The sequence below is a fragment of the Teleopsis dalmanni genome, chromosome 2 (genome assembly GCF_002237135.1).
Source record: "Teleopsis dalmanni isolate 2A chromosome 2, ASM223713v2, whole genome shotgun sequence".
NCBI lineage: Eukaryota > Metazoa > Arthropoda > Insecta > Diptera > Diopsidae > Teleopsis > Teleopsis dalmanni.
Window position 1 is genome coordinate 223,913,630 of NC_051847.1, and position 24,013 is coordinate 223,937,642.

At 27.5% G+C, this 24,013-nt stretch overlaps 2 protein-coding genes across 3 annotated transcripts; both read left to right on the plus strand.

The window, feature by feature from the left end:
- Positions 1–7,949: 7,949 nt before the first annotated feature.
- On the plus strand, positions 7,950–9,032 carry LOC119676835 (the record flags this gene model as incomplete). Its single annotated transcript, XM_038088094.1, has 4 exons — positions 7,950–8,291; positions 8,360–8,501; positions 8,575–8,782; positions 8,835–9,032. Coding segments are annotated over exons 1-4 (813 nt in total), but the record flags the coding sequence as incomplete, so codon positions are not given.
- A 4,188-nt stretch (positions 9,033–13,220) lies between these two features.
- LOC119684245 (ecdysteroid-regulated 16 kDa protein-like) lies at positions 13,221–23,797 on the plus strand. Of its 2 annotated transcripts, none has more exons than XM_038098250.1 (3): positions 13,221–13,376; positions 22,977–23,074; positions 23,132–23,797. In XM_038098250.1, exons 2-3 carry the CDS (start codon positions 22,990–22,992, stop codon positions 23,524–23,526), a joined length of 480 nt encoding a protein of 159 aa, XP_037954178.1. In that variant the 5' UTR covers positions 13,221–13,376; positions 22,977–22,989; the 3' UTR covers positions 23,527–23,797. The 2 variants fall into 2 exon arrangements, with proteins under 2 accessions (XP_037954178.1, XP_037954179.1); XM_038098251.1 differs by lacking the exon at positions 13,221–13,376 and adding an exon at positions 18,929–19,089.
- Positions 23,798–24,013: the final 216 nt, after the last annotated feature.

A 24,013-nucleotide genomic window follows, 5' to 3' on the forward strand; every position in this document is an offset into this window, starting at 1 on the left:
TCAACACCCCCAAATCGCTACTGTCTACCTACTTCGCTCAATTGTGAAAATCACAGCTACTGCAATAAAAAAGCAAAAAAAAGCAAAAAATCAAATCAAAATTGAAAAGAAAAATTGAAAATTTCTGGTATTTTCCAGTTTTAATTATTTTCTTCATCGATTATAGTAACGATAAATGTGTACATATGTACGAAATAAATTAATAAAACAGATTGTTGGTTGTTGGCAAAAGTATAAATTTTGATAACACGAAACGACGATACAATGTCAACACTGTAAAAAAAAACTAAGGTAATTAACAGTAATTAAACGATATTAAACGATATTAAAATGCTTTGCTCATAGGAAGTCAGACAAGCTGCCACGGCAACAATAGCAAACGGCAGCGAATGTAAAACATGCATTCAGAAGATTCAGAAGAGGACAGAAGGACAGACGGACAGACCATATTGTGTACGCGGGTGAGCGGCAGTAGATATAATTCGACAATTATACATTTATCTGGTGCCGTATCTTAAAGTGTGATTTAAACAAAACAATCATAAAAAGTAGATATCAGCAAATGACGAATTCCCCTCCTTTCTGTTTTAGATTGCCTTGTAACGTCTTTAGCTGGCATTTTTTTTATCTTAACTCACACGAATTTATCAAAGCAAATTATTGCACTTACCAGCGAATGTGAATATCTGCGCGCGCATATTTTGGTTAATTTAAACTTAATTGAATATGTTGAGTCATGAAGAACCGACCAACCGCAGTAACGATGTGAACATTAACGATATCATTGAATTACTTCATTACTATACTCTTAGTCTTTTTACTTACATATACATTGATATATCATTAAGAAATCAAAAAAAGAACCTAAACTATATAAGCTATACTAAAATCCAAACAAATTTGTCAACATTTTGGCAATGTGTTATGTAATCTTATTCTACATAACAAATCTCTAGCTTAAAGGAACTCATGCCAAATGGATAAATGTGACAGCTTTAAACTAATCTTGAAGAGGACAGAATCTGCTACAATACTGTTGTGCTTCTGTCATTTTAAGCCAATATAATCGAGTAATACTGTTAACAGATAACTTGTCGACACTTGACTAAATTCATTAAAGTACCTATTTAGATTTTCAATATACCTACATATATATTTATATATATAATAAATATATATATATTGACTCTTGAAAAAATTCATAAGAATACCTATTTAAAACATTTTGAATATAGAAAAGAGAAAGTTCATGTGTAAATAATATTACAATAAATTAGTAAACATCCTTAGTGTGTCAACTAAAGTCCAAAATGATATCACTTTACGTGAGCACGTAGCCAGAGAGACTTTAAAGAATTGAAACCCACAAAAAATCATTCAAAGTACTATATTTATGCATATGTAGGTATATTCAATATTAATACATCATGACTGTCTAAAGGTACATCGAACGAACTTTTGCAAGTACGATTACCTGCGAATATTCGTTCGCTGGCAATCGTTCGCTTTGGTGTGGATGCACTTTAAGATATATTTTTTCTTCAAAATTTCTACGATTATGTGAAACCCCCGAAATAAACTTTGTACTACTAGCCTGATCTCACGTATTCCAACTTACGAAAACGTTCTTAAAAAAATTGGAGCTTAACTCGATCATCATTACCAATTGTTCAATGGCGACCCGGCAAGTTCACTTTTTTTATGAAAGGTAAAAAATTCAATAGAACTCCGTCTCAGGGATCTGTGAAGCAGATAACATAAAGGAATTTCAATGACGAATATATGCGTTAGGATGTAGATGGGTAATGGTGATGAGAGGGCGGCGGGAATTATTAGGGAGCGGGGTTGGATTGGGAGATAGGTGGGATTTAAATTGAAGTCATTCAGGATCAAGACTTAGGTTGGTATGTGCGTTGAGACAGGAGAACAGACGGGTGACATCATAGAGGATAGAGCTGTAGTTTATGCGCACATTGAGAATTGACGCATATATACGTTACAAGTAACTGTTTAGCACATAGCTATATCGTGATATATCCTAAATTGAGCTAGAATAGGTCTTGCTGCACAAGGAAGATATCGTTCTTCATAGGATATGTTAGGCAGAGGCCTATTGAGAACTTTGTTGTAATGCAACCGTAGACTCGAAGAAAACGCTGCATCTGCGTGCATGGCTGTAAGTCCACGTTTTTATTTAACCTTACTAATGTTAGCTCCATTGCAGAAGGTGTTGATATATCTATGATATGAAGATACAGTTTGACGAAGACATCTTAGAGAGAGGGCTCTACTAAACATAATGCCATTGGGATGTCCATTGGGATGTGGCACACAAAGAGATATTGCTTGCACAATAGTTGATTATATTTTCACAAAAATTATTTTGGATTTTACATGATGATGGTCTGCCAGTCGCAACCCGCAAATCTGTGTTTTATTATGATTAGATTTTATTCCAAGACATAGACTCGACCACTTTTTAAAACAAATTCAACTACAGTCTTTTATATATAATTTGATTATATCTTTGTGGACAGTTTAAAAGTTTAAAGTTTAAGCGCCGAAAAATGCAAATTTATCATTTCTGATAACTGTTATATGTATATTTAACACTGTTAATAATAACTATCCTGTATAACTCAAATTTTAGTGGTTTACTTAGCTCAAGGAAAATCATAAAAAGGACATTATACAACATTCTGCATTGTTTAGCCGATTGCACTTTAGGAAGAGACAGTACAGTTCATGTTTTAGTTTACAGCAACAACTTTCATATCATTCGGCTTTTCCTATTTTAACATTTAACTGACATCTATTTAAAAGTATTAATATTTAAGTAGTTAAGTCATATATAGAAAGTTGCACACCGTATGTTATACACATAAAAATTTATCTTTATATAAATTACGAACTAAACTTTTTTATTCTACTTAAGCAGGCAGTGTTCAACTTAGCTTAAAAACATTTAAACATTTAAAAAAAAACCAAAGTTAAATTGCCAGCCAAGAGCATCAAGAAAGTAAAATAATAGCAAAGTAAATAATGCATGTTAAATAATTTAAAAAAAAATTTCTATATAAAACCTTTTTATAAAGAATTTAAATGTTAAAAATTGTTTTTTATTGAAATTGAAATTATCTCGTAGAGATGAATAAATTATAGGTATATATACACTGTACATTGTAGAATACGGCGATATCTTAAAATCATCTAGAATCGCCCTACATTTAGACCAAATTAAAATGAGTATGGCCAGTTAGTAAATATGGAATAATTTAAATTCAAAGCCACTACAAAACGATATAGTATTTATTATAATATGTATCTAAGTAAGTATGAGCGTAAAAGAAACTATTATACAATATCAAGGACTACCTCAAATCAAACACATTTATGAATAGTACAATTTTCATTCCTCCACACACATACAGGGTTGTATTCTCGACCACGGATATCCTTCTGACAAAAGCTTGAAAGAAATAAAAATGCGATACCGTTAACAGTTGTGTGAAAACTCTATTCTTTTAAATTAGGAGCTCTCCCCAATAACAAATTGTGGTGTCCCATTTGAAACAAAACCATTGTAGTTGTTGTTAGTTCGCAAAACCGTAAATGTGATAAAAAAACAAAAAAATTTTTAATATAAATATCAAATTTATATAATATTCAAAAGAATATTTTTTAAATGAATACAATATTTAAATGAGTATATAATTTGATATTGAAGGATTTACATTAATTAAAGTAGATTTGCAATAAATTGCGAACATATAAGAATTAACAAGAAATTAACAGTTGTTTACGAACCCACAAAAGCAATATAAAAAGCACATAATAATCAGAAAAAAATTATGTAAAATTTACAAAGTAACAATTGTTAGCTTTGGCAAAAGTAAAAAAATTAAAAACATTAGCGCACTTGGTCAGCAATTAGCGTACACGACGCCCCAATGACACCAATTTGGTAACAAACAGAAACGAAAAAAAAAACTATTATTGCTATGAGGGAAGCGGGTTAAGAATTCCAATGGAGTACCATACATTCCAATACAAAATTCCGGTTATATAATTCTTACTATCATAGCAAAAAAGTTACATTTCCAACCACCCACAAGCAACACAACACAGTCTGTTCTCAAGGGGTTGAAAATTTGTACCCCTCCAACTCTCAAAACAAAGATTATTTTTGTTTTTGTTTTGTATGGAAGTGCATAGTAAGAGCAGCACACGAATTCCAATAGAGCAAGCACATTTAAATAACAAATTCAAAGTGGAAAGTAAAGAGCATAAACAACACTTCAAAACAAAATAAAGAAGAAAACACCACAGCTCAGCTGCAATTGTGTAGATTCCTACTTTTGAATTGTAAATTCCACAATTGATTGTTTTCTGTGCACTGAACAATTCACGTGCATAAGCAACACATAATCAAGAAGAGTGCCACACTATAGTCACGATTTTGAATTCTTTTTGGATTACACAATTTCTAAACGTTGACACAAAATCACATATATATACATATATATATATATGTATACAAAAAAAAAGAAAAACAAACTAGGTCCACTTGTGTACTCTTTGATCAAAACAACAACAGCACAAGAGAACAATAACCACTCAACAAGAATTTCAGCAAACCAACCACTTTATCGATCATGTGTAAAACATATGAACACAGGTTGTTTTCTATAACAAAAAAACAACGAAATACAAAATCCCACAGGAATATTAACTTATTCAACAATATTGTAGCAATATTTTAATATTCACTGCCTGTGTCCACACCCAAGTTCATGGGGCAGCAAGTACTAAAGCAGCATGTTGGAATACGTAAGGGCGTCGCCGTCATATTAAACACAACAAAACCATTTAGTTTTTATTTGATTAAAAAAAAAAAAGAATTTTATGCATTTTGCAAATATTTTTATAATAACTGTTCGTCGATTAATTATTTTAGCACATGTTAACAAATGATTTTTATAATTTTTTACAATATTTTTTCATATCCGATTTATTTTGAAAAACTCACCTCGTAATCAGACCTATACGCCATTTCCAGAAAACACAACTGAATTTTTGTTTCTTCTATTCACTACTGTTTTTACCGTGGCACCAAGTGAGACGTAATAAAATCAATTGTCTCTCTTTCATGGATTTTAATGCGAAGAGTTGCATTTTCAAAAATTATTTCAACATTTCTTAAAACAAGTAACCACATATTAATCACTTAATAAAAGTTCCATAAAATATATACAAATAAATGTAATTTAATAATAAAAATTAAATACTTTAACAGAGTGTTTTTGAGAATTCTTTATTTTAAAGTATTTTTATTATATTATAATTTTTATATATGTAGATAATATTAATAAAATCAATATATTCAATATAAACTTCTTGTATTAATTATAGGTACTATCGGCAGCTTTAAGTGTGGCAAAAACCAACAAGTTCCTCGCTGAAAGTTGCTAAAATGTACGCGAAACAACAACACTGCTTTCTATATCTAAGCACTAGTGCTTTGAAGTGGCCAAAAATTTTAGCAACTACAGAAAATAATGTTACTAACGCAATAAGCGAACTATTGTGAACCTATGTTAAAAGATTGTAAATAGAAAATTAAACTAAATTAAAAAATTTCACAAATTTAAAAATTTTTGGAAATAAAATATTTTGAAAATATGCAAAATTGTGGAAAAAAAATATTTTATATACAGGCAATTTAAAAATAAATATATTATAAGCAGCATTCTAAGTTTACTTGAAGAATTAAAACTGGAATTAAAACTGGAGTATCATAGTTTTTGTTATATAAATACCACGTCAATTAATGTACCTCGTATAGCCACATTTATCAAATTAGTTTTAGTTTTAAATTAAATTAGTTGCAAATTCAAAAAAATATTGAAATAAATAGTTTTAGTATACGTATATAATAAATATATGACTATGTTTCTTATACTGCGTTTACATTCTTAGATTAATAGTAGATTAAAGTAATAAGTGAGATTAAAGTATTAATCTAGGTGTTTAATCACAGATTTCCCATGCAAAAGTTAACATCGTTTTGGTCGAGATGAATTTTAAATATCCTTAAAAATGATAATTATTTTTCTGGGCAACTCTGCAAATGTCTGTATATCGTAGATTTTTTTACGATATTACAAGAATTAGGAAAGAAATGTCAAAATCTATTCAAAACAATTATTGAAAATTTGAAATGCCGAAGTGAGCGAAATTCTTGTTTAATTTGTTTAATAATAGTTTTGTACATAATTATAACTAAAATTTGTTAAATTTTTGTTATAAAACGATTTATTAAACTTTTATTATAAATTTTTTATACAAAGTTTTTATTAAAAACTTTATTTACAGAAATTTATGAAAAACACAACAAAATATGATAAAGGAAATGTCCAAATTTATTTTTAATGTATAATGTAAAGTAAAATAAATTGGATTTAAAGTAAATAATTTTTTATTACTTAATTTATTGCCTTATAATTGACATTAGTTTTAAGTTTATTCATACGTTTATATAATATCAATATAAATTAGTGTATTTTCTAACGTATGACACATGACGTACGAACAAATTAAAACTGTAATGATTTATAGAAAAATAAAAAATTGGATTTATAGTAAATGTTTTTTGATTACTTAATTAATACCCAATTACCAAATTCGATAATAAATATCGATTTATCACTGAATTCCAAAATTTGTTCTATTTTAATAACGTATGAACATTGAATAAAAAAATCCATTAAAAACGAATAAACATAAAAACAAAATTATTATTTTAATTATTTGAATATATTGCATTGAAAACAAAACAATGTGTACATACTTATTTATGAATTCAATTTCTTTCAAGAAAAGAAGATTACGACACGCAGGAATTGCTTATATGCAAATATTTATAATTAATCATGAAATATTTTGTTCTAAAATAATAAATATTAATATAATTCAATAAAATAATTAATACAAAAAAGTTTTGTATATAATAATACAATTTTTATTTGCACAGCAAATATCTTGTAAATCGTAAAATACTATATTCTTTTTTGATATATACCGACAATCAAATGTTTAATAATTAACTTTTTGTTTCAAAATAATAAAGTCACTGAAAGCCATGTATTTACATATTTTACCACTGAATCACTGCTGGGTAGTTTAATAAATATAAATGCACTGAACTCTCACAAACCGTAAAACTTAAGAGCTTGCAAAAGAACCCATTACTAGAAAAAACTAATAACATCCTGAATTGTGTAAAGAATAACCAAATACTTACTAATTTTTTTAAACTAAAAAGACTATATGTACATATTTTTGGTATTGTACAATTAATTTTTGACACATTTGATGTGTGAATTTTATCGCAACGGTACTTAGAATTACTATTGCCAATGACAAGCGAAAGATTTAAAGTTTAAAATGATTTTTAAATTTAATTGAATTTAATTTATATATACCGAAAGTGATATTAATTTTGAAAAGTTTTTTTCTTAAATTTATTTGAAAATTATATTTCGATTTAATACTCCTTTTATGTGCCTTTTTTCAATTTCTATTTAAAAATATTAAAAATACACCAAGCATCAATATGATCATTCACAATAGTCCTAAGGAAATTATTGAGAGAGGTTTGATTTTTTTATGAGATACTTTTTTTGAATTGGTGTTCGTTTGAATTGGTTGTTGAATTGGTAGCACTATTAGATCGCTATAAAATTTAAAATCAAACTCGAACTATTTAGTTGTATAAAGAACGAGCCACTGGTGCTATCATTTAGCAATGGAAGAGTATAAGGAGCTTTTTAAAGTAAAAAATAACTATTATTATGATAGGATTGATGTAAAATTTATTCCACGAAAAATTGAAATTATGACTAAAGATTTAAATTTTTCAAATCAAATAAAATATTTTAAAGAACCAAAACTTCCAATTTATTTGAATGATGAAGCAGACGAATCTCATTATAATGCAGTTTCTTACGACAAAAATTTGAGTAAAATGGAAAGATTTTTATTGTTAAAAGGGAATCCACACACAGATCCAGAAAAAATAAAAATTTGCACTCGCCGTTTTGCACTGGTTTGTGTGATGAAAACTCCATATTACCGACATAATAAAGTTTTCAAATGGGGACTTAAAGCAACTAAGTTTCAAAATATCATATTCTTAAATTTCTCCGAACCTGGAGAAGTATTCAAGGAAGAAAGACAACCAACTCCTTATGCCAAGCAACATTTTAAATTTCAACAACATTGCTTTACTGGTGTAGTAATAAACACTCTTACAATATTGGTAATAATTTAATTCATTTATATATTATATATTTCGCAGATACACCAATAGCTGATGCTGTTAATACATCTGTTAATGAAACAGAAATGTTCTATATCTACCAAGCCTCCATGAAAAACTTTGATATTATCTACTCTGCGGAAGCTCTAGGGATTATATCTCAAACAGAAATTTCAGATGTGTAAGTAAATTTATTATTTAATTTTCATTTGAAAAACATTTTTTAACATTTTTAATATTTCTTATATGAACAGAAGAAATATTTTAAAACTAAACACACATCGTTTTGTGACCACAAAAATCTTATCTGACAAATCTCAGATCCTTATGTCGTACTCTTATTCGTTAAAATTATGGTTGCAGTGCAATTTAATGGGTGCTACAGATATTTGTATTGGCTACAATGATGGTAATGGCTACGTAACTCATTACAATATGATTCGAGCAAATGATCTTATTGGTGTAAGATAGTTTTTTCAATTTAATTTCATATATGAATAAAAATTTATATTAGTTTCAAAATTGGAATCCGTACCGAGGTACCAAATTTCTTTTGGAATTTTTAACACATATCAAGGAGAATTTGTCCTCAATTGATTGTCCTTATACTGTGGCTGAATATCAGTATGATCCATTAAAAAAGAGTGTCATATATAAAATCCATCATGGAAAAACAAATCACTCGTTTCTATCGAATGAATTTATAGACGAAATTTTAAAAAAAATTAATTATAAATAATAAAACTTTTCAAATAAATTTTCTTTATGCATTACTTATTATAATTCTTAATAAAATCCTCTAAATTCGTTTAGTTTTTATTGAGAATATTGTTGAAAAATTGTGCAGTAGGTGAGTTCTTACTTAAACTTTGACTTTATTGAGACTTTTATGAAGACTAATTATATTTGAACTTCTAAACTTACATCTACTTGTATCGCAGTCATAATATGGTATAATTTGAACTGATCGAGTTTATTTCCATAACATAATATTCTATAATAATAAATAGTACTTGATTTTCAAATAATAGAAGTAGTAGGAATTCGTGGACACATATGTAAATGTACTATATAATATATGGACTCTAGTCCATACATTATTTTGGGTTTGCTCAGTTTTGGACGCAGTGATTTTATTTACATAGGAAAAATTCAAAGTAATTTAAAGTAGAAAAACAATAGAATTGTCTCTATTATATTTTGGTCAGTTATTATACATTGTATATTAAATTTATATCTATCTTTAAAATCAGATAGATGAAACATTTTTATGGAAGTTGTTAGATGAAAGTTACGTTCCAAAGGATCAATCAGTAACTGTGTTAAAAATGTGCGATGGATTCGCCGTCTTCGAGAACAATACTTCACTGTGCTTGAATAAGTGATGAAAAGATAGGGCAACGTTCTCAGAGATCATGCAGTCACTGTGTTAGTATATGTAGTGAGAATATGGGATCAAGTTCCTAGAGATAAATCAGTTACTTTGTTTAAACATGTGATTCAATAAAAATTAATAAGTATAAGAAGTATTCACTATTCAAAAAAAAAAAAAAATGTGTTATTTATTTATATAAAGACCATACAGATGCCATCACACAAATATTTTCATAATCTCATAATTTCGCCACATTCAAGACAATAACAAAAATTAGAAATCATTGAATAATGAAAATGCTTAAGATTGCACTTTTATATTTACTGGTATTCTTTCATTGACAGAGAAATATATATTAAAGTATTTATGACTGATTATAAACAAAAACGTTTGCATTCAGAAAAAACAATTCAATCATTCATTCATTAAAGTAAAGTAAACAAATCCTCGGACGTTTACTATTATCAACGTATTTTGATGATTTTGTATTTTTTTATTTTAAAAGATTGAATTCATAAAAATGATTATCAAATCAAATCTAATTTGTAAAATAATAAAAAGATTAAAAACCGAATTAATAGAAAGCAGAGATAGATAGATAGACCAGATCGGTACGATAGTGAGACAGAATATAAATAATTTGCGTCTGAGGAGTACTTCTTAATACGGGTGAAGAAGAAACTGTGCTCCACCTCATGTGTCAGTGTCCATCGTTGGCTAAGAGAAGATCTAAGTTCTTCAGACTCTGATCAGACTCTGCAATTATCCTGCAAAATCGCCAGATTGGTTTAAGTTTTCCTGAATGGGATGATTTTCAATTTGCTTATGAACAACGCTAACCAGTGATGATACAACAGGTCATTATTTGAGCTCAAATGGGTTTAAGACGTAAGGCCGCTACTACAACCTAAACTAACCTAAGCTAGAAGTATTTATTTTATTTACTTGGTAAAATACTGATTTAAGTGTAAAATTTTAAGGATAACAAAAAGATATAGTGTTTTCACAGGTTAATTGGTCAAATGTTTTATTGTTGTTAAAAATAAAAATAAACAAAAAAAAACACGATTTATTTTATAATAATTTTTATTTCATCGATATTCTCTATTTAGTCTAAATTCATCATCAGAAAATTAAATTTTAATTTATAATCATTTATTTTATAAAATTTTATTAATAAATTAAAATAATTAACCAAAGGCTTAAGTTTTAAGCTCATGAGATCAGTTTAAGATGTAACTATCCGTTCGAATAATATTAATTTTTTCCATTTTTAGGTCATCCTCTATAAAGGGAAATTGATATGGTACATGAATTTATTTTATTTTTATAGTTTTATGTTTTGAATATATGTATTTATCCTTTTGCCAATATATGTGGGTGTGTATAACACCGCACATATTTTCATATCAGACAATATACATACAATAACCTTTGACAAGTCTAAAATCTCAAACTTATTGTATTGCACATAGTTTGACGTGCATTGGGCTCCACTTCAATGTTAGTAAAACTGTGAAAACAGTTTTAGATTTGTTAAAAAATTTATTTCCATACTAAAGTTATGGAGTGTTAGTTCCAAACCATTTAAAAAAATTAATATACATGTGTAAGCCAAAAAGAAATGTTTACGTATTTATAAGATAGCTATTAAGACAATATTACATTGTAATATTTTTATCACATATTACTTTTACTAAATCTTTGCGGCATATAATCTTCATACCATGGACTGTTTGTTAGTCTGTTGATTTTATATAGAATGGCAAAAAAATAGAAATTGTATTGTTTTAAAATATGGAAAAAATTTCTGCTAATTGTTCCTACATATTATATCCCGCTAAATTCACATAGCGCAAATTTTATATGGATAGCTTTAGAAATTTTGAATATATTTATTTTTCAGTTGTAGTTTTTTCGAATTAGAAAATATCAATTGAGTTTTAAAAGACATCAAATTAAAGTCAATCAAATCAGTAATAACCAAGTATGACATTTTGTTCCAACCGATGCAGTAATTTAAAAACCAATATTAGAATGCACACTTAAGTTAAGTGAACTTTATATGTTCGATATTGGGTACTTAAGTACCCAGTATAACTAACACTTAAATATTAAATCAACACTTAAGTGTTCATTGTGTTATGAAGAATGAACAATTATGAATATTAAATATTCAAAAAGTAGATATTTGCTACAAATTAGAATCGGATATGAATCATGTTTAATTTTAATTGTTAGTAAAAAAGAAAACGTGATATTGTATACAGTTTCTTATGATTAATATATAGTATAATTTATAGATGTTAAAAAATATTCGCTGATATGACTATAGTTATATGACTAGAGTTATGAAGTAGGCAAGATTGGTACCTTTAATATATATTCAAATATATTTTGTAAAATATTCTTTAATAATTGTTATTTAAAATTTTTAAATTCCGTGAAATAAAAATTAATTTTTAATAAATAAACAATAAATAATATTGAATTATATAATAATTTTTTTTAGCGCAATTTTAACACCTTTCTACTTTTTATTTTATCATTTCTTTTTTTGATTTTTTATATCTCTATACTGCAATAAGCTAGAAACCCTAGTTATTTATATTCTAATTTTATTTTTATTATTAATATAGATTAATTTAACATTAAGCGCATAGTGTTAGCTTAATAGAAAAGCTATAGCTTCTTTTTTATCATTTTTTTAAAAATCATAAAATATCGAATAATATATATTACCTAATAATATTATTGCCGTGTGCGAGTTCGAGTAAATTGAGGTATTTCTATTGAGGTATTGATTTCAAGTAAATTGAAATTTCCTAGGGATTTTTTGCACTACACTTATGTAAATATTTATTATTTATTTATTACACTTATTTATTATTTTTTGTTAAAATTTTTCATATTTATTTATTAAACATTTTATAAAATTTTCGCAATGGTAACACCTAATTTACCTCATTTTTAACTAATTTACCGTACTCGAAGTTTTGGTAAATACCAACATTCGCTGCCATACCGACATAATTTACTATTTCCCTCAATTTACCATCAATTTACCCGAACTCGCACACGGCCTATATATGCGAATATATATAAACTAAGATATATGCACTAAAATGTTTTTAAATTGAGAAAGTAATTTGTTTTATTTTTTTACACAAACTGTCGTTTTAATTTTTCAATGTCTTCATATATTAATTTTATTTAATTTACTTTCAATTTTGCGATTTTATAGAGTCGGAATTAGTGAAGTTTATATTAATTCAGTGTCATTAATAATAAAAATTAAACTAATTTTCACGTTTAAATTGACGGAAGCGCGATACGGAAAGTACAAGAGTTCAAATGTTTGACACGTTGTGCGCGGTCCGTTTAAGTTACGTGAAATGAATGTTCAGTTTGACATTTCATTTCGAATTCATATGGCGGATTTGGAAGTACTATAAACGCGGTTTAAAAAATTTTTGATTCATGAGCCCTCTTTGCTACGCTACTCTTCCACACAGTTTCCTTCGATCGCCTCCGCTTTGCGATCGCTTTGATATTCGAAACCATTGATCAGTTAAGTTTGTTTGCTCGAAGTGGTGAGGTCGTCAGATCGTGCGTTTCGGTTTAATTCAAAACGCCTTTGTTTTAAAGAATTTTTTAGTAAAAGTGACAAAATTATATAGTGTAAGCTTGCTCTATTTAAATAATTTAAATAGTTTAAAAACATCCAAATATGTGTCATCAAAATAAATTCCATTAACTTATATAAAAGTGTTTGATACCTATATAAATATATAAAATTAATTTAAATTAATTAATGAAATTTTTTTATTTCATTATTTATATGCCTACATACATACCTATAGTTGAAGATGTTATCAGTCAGTTCATACAGTTCATGTGAATAAATAATTTTACAAAAAAATAATTTTAAATTTTTATATACGAAAATCTATTAGCCAGAATTTTATTTATTTCAAATTTTTTTATATAAATCTTTTGTGGAAAAAAATATAATTTTCAAATATTTTTAAAATATATTTTTTCTAAAACTATAAAATAATAATAATATATACCACATCCAGAGAAATTGCTTTGAATTATCTCAATTATCAATTAAATTTCACAAAAGACGTTCACTAAGTGATTTCTTTTTAAATTATTTCTTTATAAAAATTTAAAATTTTTTTATATGAAATAAAGAAATATATTGCTGAAATAAATTTTAAATTTATTAATACAACTATTGGATAAATTTGATCAGATTTCAATTTTAAACCATTGCAGTTTAATATATAAACTCAATGTCTGATGACTTCTAAGTGTATCCCTAGATTGAACATTCAGTGCTTAAGTTTTTGTTTTTAGATCTGAAAAAAAGACTTTAATATTAAAATTGTTCACGCTTAATAGCCTTCATATGATTTATATAAAACAAATTTCTTTTTTAACTTAAACACCATATAATATCTATTCTCTCACTCTATATATATATATATAAGCGAAATAAGATATATAAGATATTAGATACCTAGACGATAAGTACCTAATATCCTCCTTTCACTTTTCAATTTTCCACCAAATTTTGTGTCAACTATCTTCTAACTATCTTAAGAATGCTAGTTTATTATTATATATATAATAATATATTGTAATTTTATATTGAATTGAATGTATATTATAGACTATATGGCTATCGACTGTTGCAGGCCCACTACGCCATTGTGATATCCTTTTAAGACAGACTTCTTTTCCAGTTTTCTATTTTGATTATTCGTCACTCGACTGCTTTTGAAGGGGTAAGCAAAGCAACGGGTTTATATCGGCAATCCTCAAACATGCAATGTTCTAAAAGTGAAAAACTATTGTCAGTAATGTGATAATACTATAATACTAATACTATATATCCCATGAAGGACATTTGAATGATGCTGTATTTTGTTCATATATATTATGATTGAAATGTTGATTAAAATATTAGTGTATTATTTGTGTTTACTTTTGGAACCACAAAATGATTAGGCCTATTTTTTTTATATATAAAAATGTTTATATAAAGAAATAAAAATCGATTTAATAATTCACAAAATTTTAGCAATACGGTTTAAAAAAAAAACGTAAGAACCTAAAATACAAATCACACATTACATTCTTTTTATGGATATCCGCATTATACATAATAATATAAATAAAGCACGTAAAACGTTCATTCGGTTCTCCGAAAAAGGCAATCCAACCAATTTCCTATTTGACTTCCTATAGTTTAAAATGTGTTAATTTAATGTTTATTGAATGCGAAATGTGAAAAATTTAAATCAAATGAAAAATGGCTTATAAAAAGAATTCTTATATCACATCTACTATAGAAAAATGTATATATACATTATAATATAATTCTTATAATATATGCAATATTATTGATATTGTATAATCTTGTGTAATCAGATTATAATGCAATCAATAATTATACGACCGATTATCTGTTATTGATGTGAAAATAAATAAACGCATATTTTAATATTTTTTTCTATATCAACAAAGTAGACTATATTTATTATGCACTAAACGAAATCAATGAGTATTATCACTTTTTTAAACCTTACCGCACTATTTGAGATAAAAAGAACATTGAATTTAGAATAGAAAATACTGTAAAAGTAATGAAAACTATTTCAGAAAGCCTTAAGAAATTGTATTCTCCATTGAAATCTTTATCTCTATTGTGTACCAATAGAGATGCCTGATGCTTGACTAAATCACAGTATTAGCCTGTCTTGAAGCTAGCACTTTTAATATTCTGATATTTAATTTGGTCTTTTCGGTAACCTTCTGCTTCTTCTCATTTAATCGAATAATTTCTTTAACGTGACATCTCTATGTATAATCGTTACCAACACTGAATACTTACTTAGTTGGCTATTATAGACGTGAGTCGTCCTTGCCCGCATCGAATAACCTCCGCCAACCAACCCGATTAGTTGCTTGCTGTCGCCAGTTGGTAGTACCGAGCGCCCTAAAATCTTTGTTCACCTGGTCCTTCCACTGAAGGACCAGGTGGACGTCTTCTAACGCGCTTTCCACCTGCAGGAAGTGTGTACTGCATTGACATACATTATAAATTTGAAAAGTGTTTCGTATTTCATTTATATTTCTCTCGCCAATCAGGAATAACTTGGAGCCTTCATCTCTACAGTTATTGCAATCTTAAAAGTTTTGTTGGTTTTTCTCGTATTTAATGTATTTGTGGACATTGATTTGATGAACATCTTATGAATTCGGGTCTTTCGTTTGATATTCACTAACTACATACACAGCCAAATACGAAGTTTTCTGGACTTATGGACTCGGCTCTTCTTTTAGATATTTACTGATTGTTGTACACATCTAAATACGTTGCGTATATAACACATGTTGTTTTTCGTATCATATTTCTTATCAGTTCACTCAGACTGTAATAAATAACCTTTTCGTGATCTCATCGAAGTAATTGAAATTGAAATGATGTGACTCTTACTTTCTTCTCGGTTTGTAATCTCAAAAATAATATTTTTTAAACAATAATTTAATATGTATTTTATGTACTATTATTTTTTATTCAGTCGTAAATTTTTTTTTATTACTATATAAACAGCATTATGGTATATGTATAACTATATTGGGTAACTACATATATATATATATATGTCTGTATATATGTATGATTGATTTCACAGGCAGGGTGTCAGTGTCAGACCCTTTCACTTCTCATAACAAGTGATTATTCGTTTTAATTTCACGTTTTTTGGAAGAAACCCCTATGGATACAAAACTATAATATATATACATATAATCATATGTATACTTTATTAAATATATTATATAGTTTAAAGTGATTATAATGAAAAACTTGTTAAATTAATTTGAATTAATTATTATTCATTATTTTTTAATATTTTTTTTAAAAAAAATATATGTATATGTATATCATGTGGAATATTTATTGGAATGAATAGGGTGATTGACTGGCTGTTTGTTGTTTCATTAAAATCTGTGATGATAAATTCAACAAATAACAGATGAAATAACGTGAAAAGTTTTAAATTAATGTATCCGTTGAATGTGACTAGTTTTAATTAAATAATTTTTTTATGTTTAATTTAAATAAATTAACATGCAATGTTAATTTCCACTCTGAATTTCATTGTGTATGCGCTGTGTCAGATGAGAAAACGTCATATATTGTTGTAAAAATCTGTAAATGGGGCAAAAAATATATAAATTGTCATGAACTGAGGGTGTAGAAATGAAATTCAAAGTACGCGGCTCTGGCATATAGAAGTAATTACATAATCACAATTACTATTTTTTAAAATCAATACGTATAGTAGTGAAAAAAACAAATAGTCACATTAGCATTGTGCAGAGTAGTAATAATTTTTTGTTTTGTACCAGAAAGTGAACTATTTCTTTCTTATTGTCTGGATTGGTTATATTCTCTGGTTTCGCCTGACACAAGACTCCTCTGTAAGCGACCAAAGATTTTGTGAAGAACTTTTGTCTCAAACACTCTCAGTGCTGCTTCTTCATTCTGTCATAATGCCCATACCTCAGGCACAGGTAGGATGTGCGGTCTAAAAAACGAGCTACCTATTTGTAATGTTAAATCTTCGTAGCTCTACAGGCTGATATTGTTGTGAACTATATACAAGCCTACAATTTATTTGTTACTGTAAAACAGTTTCTTAGCCCGGTTTTCGAAACGTTTTCGAATCAATTCCAAAAAATCTGAATATATAAAAAGATTTTACAGATAGACATTTTAAATTAAGTTAAATTTGCTCTGTCAACTTTATCTATAATATTCTTGCACCACTCATTCAGCTGGTTATAGTTGGTGACACCGCAATGCATTTATCATTATTTATCATATTAGCACGCCGCAAAAATTTGAGCTAATGCTTCACCTTAAAGGCAAGGTAATAAAGTAAGAGGTACTCTGCTTCCTTCTATTCGTTTATGCCACGTAAACAGATTAATGGATGAATTTAAATGTAATTATTTCTAGAATTCGCGCAAAACTTTTCTTAATATTGTCACTATGATGCTTTTTCTGTTTCAGTCTAATTATAAGTTATACCTGCTTTGCTTTCTATTATCAGAAACAAATATTTTCACTCCCCAAAACTATTATTAGCTGTAATTTTTTCTTACAGAGTAGTAAAAAAAGTTCTCGCAACTTACGAAAGAAAACATGTGAAACAACAACAATGCTCTCAAAATCATCAGAGTTAGGTTTTACTTGGAAAAATTTTTACGTTTTAAGTTTTAGTGCAGCGAAATCAGTCTATTGTGAATGTTTACTGAAAATATGTTGCAAAATTCCATTCATCTGTTAAAATCATATAAGTATATCATTTACTATTAATTCAAATACATAAAAAAATAAATAAATTTATATGTATAAGACAAAAATGCTTACAATCGCCTTTATAATATTCATTTTGTTTTTTTTTATTTAAATTAATTAAAAACATGCCTCAAAAATAAGCATTTAACATATTTTAAAAGTGTTGCCAATTCGTTTAAACCCAACTTAATGTAGTTTTTTCTAACTCTGAAAGAAAAAATTACGGCTAGTATTAGATCAATTTTTTAATACTTTGAAAGCTTTTGGTAACTTTTGATTTATTTAAGCAAGGTAATATCTGAGAAATAATTTTCAAGTTAACAATGAAGCAAATAAATACAGAGATGAAATCACATCTCCCGCTGATTAATAACATGTTAGTACAGTATGTAAAAAAATTTATAAATAAATATTAAAATATCTTATATTATAATTTACTTAGTTTAAGTCAAATAAATTTTCGGTTCGTGTGACCAGTGTATATGACCGTCAAAGTGTCAGTGGCAAAAACATAGACATTTCTATGTTTTGTGTTATATATCTATGTTTTTGGCCAGTAGTTAGTTTATAGTGCGAACGAAGACTGTAAACTTTAAAGACTAAGTAAAACCTCAAAAATTTGTTTGGTAATTTGAGCACGCACTCTGTCCATTCGGAGTGCAACGCTATTACTTATTTATTGCTGCTCAGCTTCATTTAGCTAAAAAAGCAGCTACGATTTGAGCTTCCCAGATCACAATGCAGTTAGTACCGCTCTTGCAGCGCCCTCGGTTGGCGTACAGTGACAATTTCTGTACACATTCAAAATGCTACCGGTTAATGAAACTATAAATGTCGAAATAGTTAAGCGGTTTGGCTCAGTCGAATCGCGGACTTCGGTGGTTACAAGTTTCGACTTTTCATAAGATTGTCGCCTAATTTCAAGCTTGAAAGATCAATATTCTCTTTTTGTTATAAAACACACTGAAGTCAATAGTACGGTGCAAATACGTTGCCAAAAAATAAAGCGATGTAAATAAAATAAATAATAATATTTAGTGTAAAAATGTATTTAATTGTCAATTTAACTTCAACGCTTGCTTTAGTTTGGGTGCGCCAAAATTGGCCACACATGAGTTCCAATTAAAATTTACGGATCTGGAAACTGGTCGAAGATTGATCAAAAATTTGATATTTTAAAGTTTTGTTATTTTTAAAATAAATTTTCATATGTGTTTATGTTTATTATTATAATGATTTATAAATTCATATGCTATTTAATGTTATTACGGAATTGGTATTTTAATACTGATATCGAACATCTCAAAATATTATATATATATAGATTCATATCTATTAGTGAATTTGTTAAGTAACAATAATATTTTACCTTCGAAAACAAAAATTTGTAAAAGTTATTTAAGTCAATAATGATACTGAAACTATTTTATTAATAGATGTAGATTGTATATTTCATTACTAGTTATCACTCTCTATTCAAAAACAAATAAATGTATCCGATAAAGTAAATCTGTGATTCTCGAATAGATTTGATAGAGTGATATGATATATAGTGTTACTATTTATTTACTGTTTTATTATTTACTGTTAAACTAATCTGTTAAATAATTCCGTTACATACTTGTCAACTTCATAAGAACCAGAGGTCTTCACTAAGCCATTCAGATTACAAGTTCATTGTCCATTATTCGCTTCAAATATCTTACACACATATGATTATGTTATGTTGATTAATGCACATTCATAGCTATTGTATAGCTAGGTCTTGACTTTATGTCTATAATTTTTGAATGATGGGATTCTACATAAACATTATAAAATCCAATTTACTGTTATTTTCTTTCAAATTAAAACTTATAGATAAAATGAAATGTAAACATTAATCTTTTTAATTCTTTAAGTGATGACCAATTATATATATGATCTATCAAAATATAAATCCATTTACTTGATGACACCATTTAGAATTATTTAACTATCTATTGTGGATTCTAAAATAATTTCAAGACCTTTTAGTTTGTTTCAGTGCACCTTTTATAGCTGATTGAGATTCTTTAGAAACCAAATAAATTAATCCGTAAAAAAATGAGTAAGGCACTTACGAAATAGTCGTAAGGAATTTTATGTTTTCCTCCTTTGAATTGTGATTTGACTTGCTAATCCTCTTTATGATTGTATATCTGTATTGGTATATCTATTTGTAAGCTAAAAATCAGAGATCACTGTAAATGAGGTTTATAAGACAACCTAAACATTTAATGCAGTGTTTTTCATCCTCCGATAAGCATACCACTACCACTACTAATCGGGAAAATATTTGCATCGATGTTTTTAAAACACCATGTATATTTTTCTAATTGTAGTACGTTTTGGACTGAGAGACATTAATCTAATCACAGAAATGCCTACAAATTGAGTATCTCTTCTCTCCAATACCAAAGCACTGTTCTATGAGCCCCAAAATAGACACCTTCACTTTTTTACATACAAATGTCGGTATTTAAGCGAGGTATTTAAGTAACTGAAGATATGACATATTTGTGGAATTCTGAAGAGGGTTTTGTAGTTCACAACAACTTTGCACTAATTATATTGAAGCTTATATTGAGCACCTTTATTCTCTATTAACTGTGAAGTTTCTTCATAACCCCTCTCGACTCTTTGACTCGATTGTTGTTTCTTACTTCATCAGACTAAGCAATATCTGACCTCAGATCTGCATACCTTCCCCAGGAGCCTGTAACCATTCTGGGATTCGATAACGCAGTGTTGGTAAGCCTGTCCAATTTAGTTGAGTGTGTTAAAGTACATAATAAGTATATTTACGCAAAATAATTCTTATTATTGACTTATTAGTTAATTTCCATAACTTAAATGTACGGATACAATGCTAATTATAGTTATATAACAGCATTGTTGTGTATTTCACATCCAAGTGTCAACCGGGTAATAGTACTTTGCCTCTCTTTCAGTTGCAAGCAGAGATTCAACCAGTTTAAGATGACAAAGGTCAGCAAAAACTTTTCGATACTTTTTTCTTTGCTGGAATGACTTGTGCAAATCTTGTATTTTTTTGTTTATTTTTTAGTTTTTAAGTAAATAAATAACAAAATTCAAGGTTAAAAATTTATAAAATTAAACTTAAATAAAAAATACATTTTAAAACGAGTATTCAAGCAAAAGTTAAGAAAGTCCAGCCCAGAGCACTTAAAATTTATTTATTTTTTCTGAGTGGAACTGTTATTCATTTTCTAAATAAATAATAATTAAAATTAATGAAATTAAACATATATGTATATAGTAGTGTCTAGTGGCGCGATGGCTATTAAATTAGTTTTTTTTATTGCCCGTATTGTAACACGAAGCGTTTGAAAAAGTTATACAATAAATCATTAAATAGGAATATTTTTTTATATAAAAATCCGACAGCTTCGTAATTAACCACAATTTATTGTATTTATGTTTAGTTTATTTGATTTCATTTTTATTAAATAAATTTTATTGAATAAATAGCATACAAGTTGTTGTTATCTATCTTATTCCGGGCTGGGTTTGAAATCTAAAAAAATATATAATGGCATAATAAAACCAGTTTTATTACATATATGACAATAACATACAGATACTTCTAGTATTATATTTAGTATTAATTACTTTTAAAAAAGTTCTTTATTTCCCAAGTAAATGCTACTTATATCTGAGCTCTTCTAATATTACTTATTAACATATCGTAATTCAATAGTAATTAATTATTTTTAATTCCATTTCCATTAAATTGAAATATATTTCAGTTCGTTAAGCTTGCGGTTTGCAATTTATAACATCAATAAGTTAAACCATATGAGAATTATAATACAATACTTTTTGGTTACAGATTTCAGTTCTTCCATTTTCATTTCACAGAGAACTTTTAATAAGTAAATTGCTATCACCAAATAGAATTCACAGTTTCATCTTCATAAGTTTTTAATTAATCATAATCATAATCTTGTTAAAGCGAGATTAATCAGTTGGAATTCTCTTCATTTGCAGCTATTTTTTCATTTTCCGCTTTTCATCAATTAAGTTATATTATTGTTTATCTAGTTAATATATATGACATATGAATGGGGTTGAGTCCCAAACTGAGTTTTGGATTGAATATGTTAAACAGCTTAAGCTACGTCTGATTTAGATTCAATGGAATTTCAGTGTTAAAGTGGAACGATGATAACTGTTGATAATTATTTCAAAAGAAAAGAAATCTTTTTTCAATAATAGAACAATATGATGACAAATCAAAACCTGATTTGTAGATAGTTAACTTAAAGCATCTCCTTTTTTTACTATAAAATCTAACAAGTCAAGTATTTATCTTTTATTCGATGGCTACTTAGTGTGTACAATCTCCAATTGATAGAGTGCAAAATTTAAGCGAGTATATTGCTCCTGGGCAATATATCGGAAAAATAATATCTTCTTTTGGAGAATATAGAAGTGGGCCCAGTGCTTAGCATTAAAGTCACCACCTAACAAAAATGTTTTCAAGATATTGAACAAATTAAAGGTGCGCAAATATAATATTTAGTTTCTATAAGATTTTAGAAAGCTAAATGAAATTTTCCATAAAATATACATAGACTCGTTTGTTATATTCTATATAATTTTTACTCGAGAAAAATACTTTATTTGTTTTTTAAGTATTTAATGATATGTTATTGTTTAATTATGAGCAATTTTAAACTTGATTTAATTGCTAATAATAAACAATTATAAATCCAATTACTTGCAGTTGGATCTAAAAACACATATATATTATAAATAAAAAATATTTATATAAAATAGTAAAAGTCTGTTAATTACACATATAAATATAAATAAACTCAAGTTATTAAGAACTATTAATTTTCTATTTACAGTTTAAAACGTAAAATGAAAAGCTTACTTAATCTATGTATTCTAATCGCCGCAATTTCATTGTGCAACGCTACTCCCGATTTTAAAAATTGTCGAAATTGTAGGTGAAGTATTATTTTTTAATAACCCAATCTCAATTTTTATTTGTTACTCACAGCCAAAGCAAATCAATTGCAACCCGGAGATGTGACTATCTCAGCCTGCAGTAAAACCAAATGCATACTCAAACGGAATACTAATGCCAGCATTTCAATGAAATTCACACCGAATCGCGACTTTGAAGATGTAAATACCGATGCTCAAGGCATACTGCTTGATGTGCCACTACCTTTCCCGGGTTATTATGGCACAAGTGCTTGTCCATTCATTTATGATGCAGAAGGAGAAAACAAAGTAGGTTGTCCGCTGAAAGCCGGAGAAACATATGTCTACAAAAATAGTTTCAAAATTTTGCCCGTATATCCGACCGTCAGTCTGACAGTACATTGGGGACTTAATGACAAAAATGGAGACGCTGCTTGTTTCGAGATACCTGTTAAAATAAGAGCTTAAAATTGTTAATTTCTAAGTAGATTAAGTTTAAGATCAACAATATTTTTCTTTTTCGTTTAAACTCTGCGCTTTGATAAACCTATAAAAGGTAGTTAAAATGAATAGAGAGTATAGTGGGGGTTTCAAAATTTTGTATACCTGAAGTCAAAAAATGGCACACAAATGCATATATAAAAAACTATGTGTGCTGGCACCGTAGACGTAAACACTCAATTTGTTATTACTTTTTATAATATTTTTTTTAATTTGTATAATAAAACAAATAATAAAAGAAAAACAATCTATTATTTCAAATAAATTATATATATTTTAATGTATATATATCATTTTTGTTGCCATATTGATGCAACCAGCCCTTGCATCAATATTTATCAATATAATACTCTTGTATTTTCTGCACTTGCATGATAATTAAAACAAAACAAATTTATATATATAATTCTCATACAATAAATATAGTAACTATTAATATTTCAAAAAGACTTTA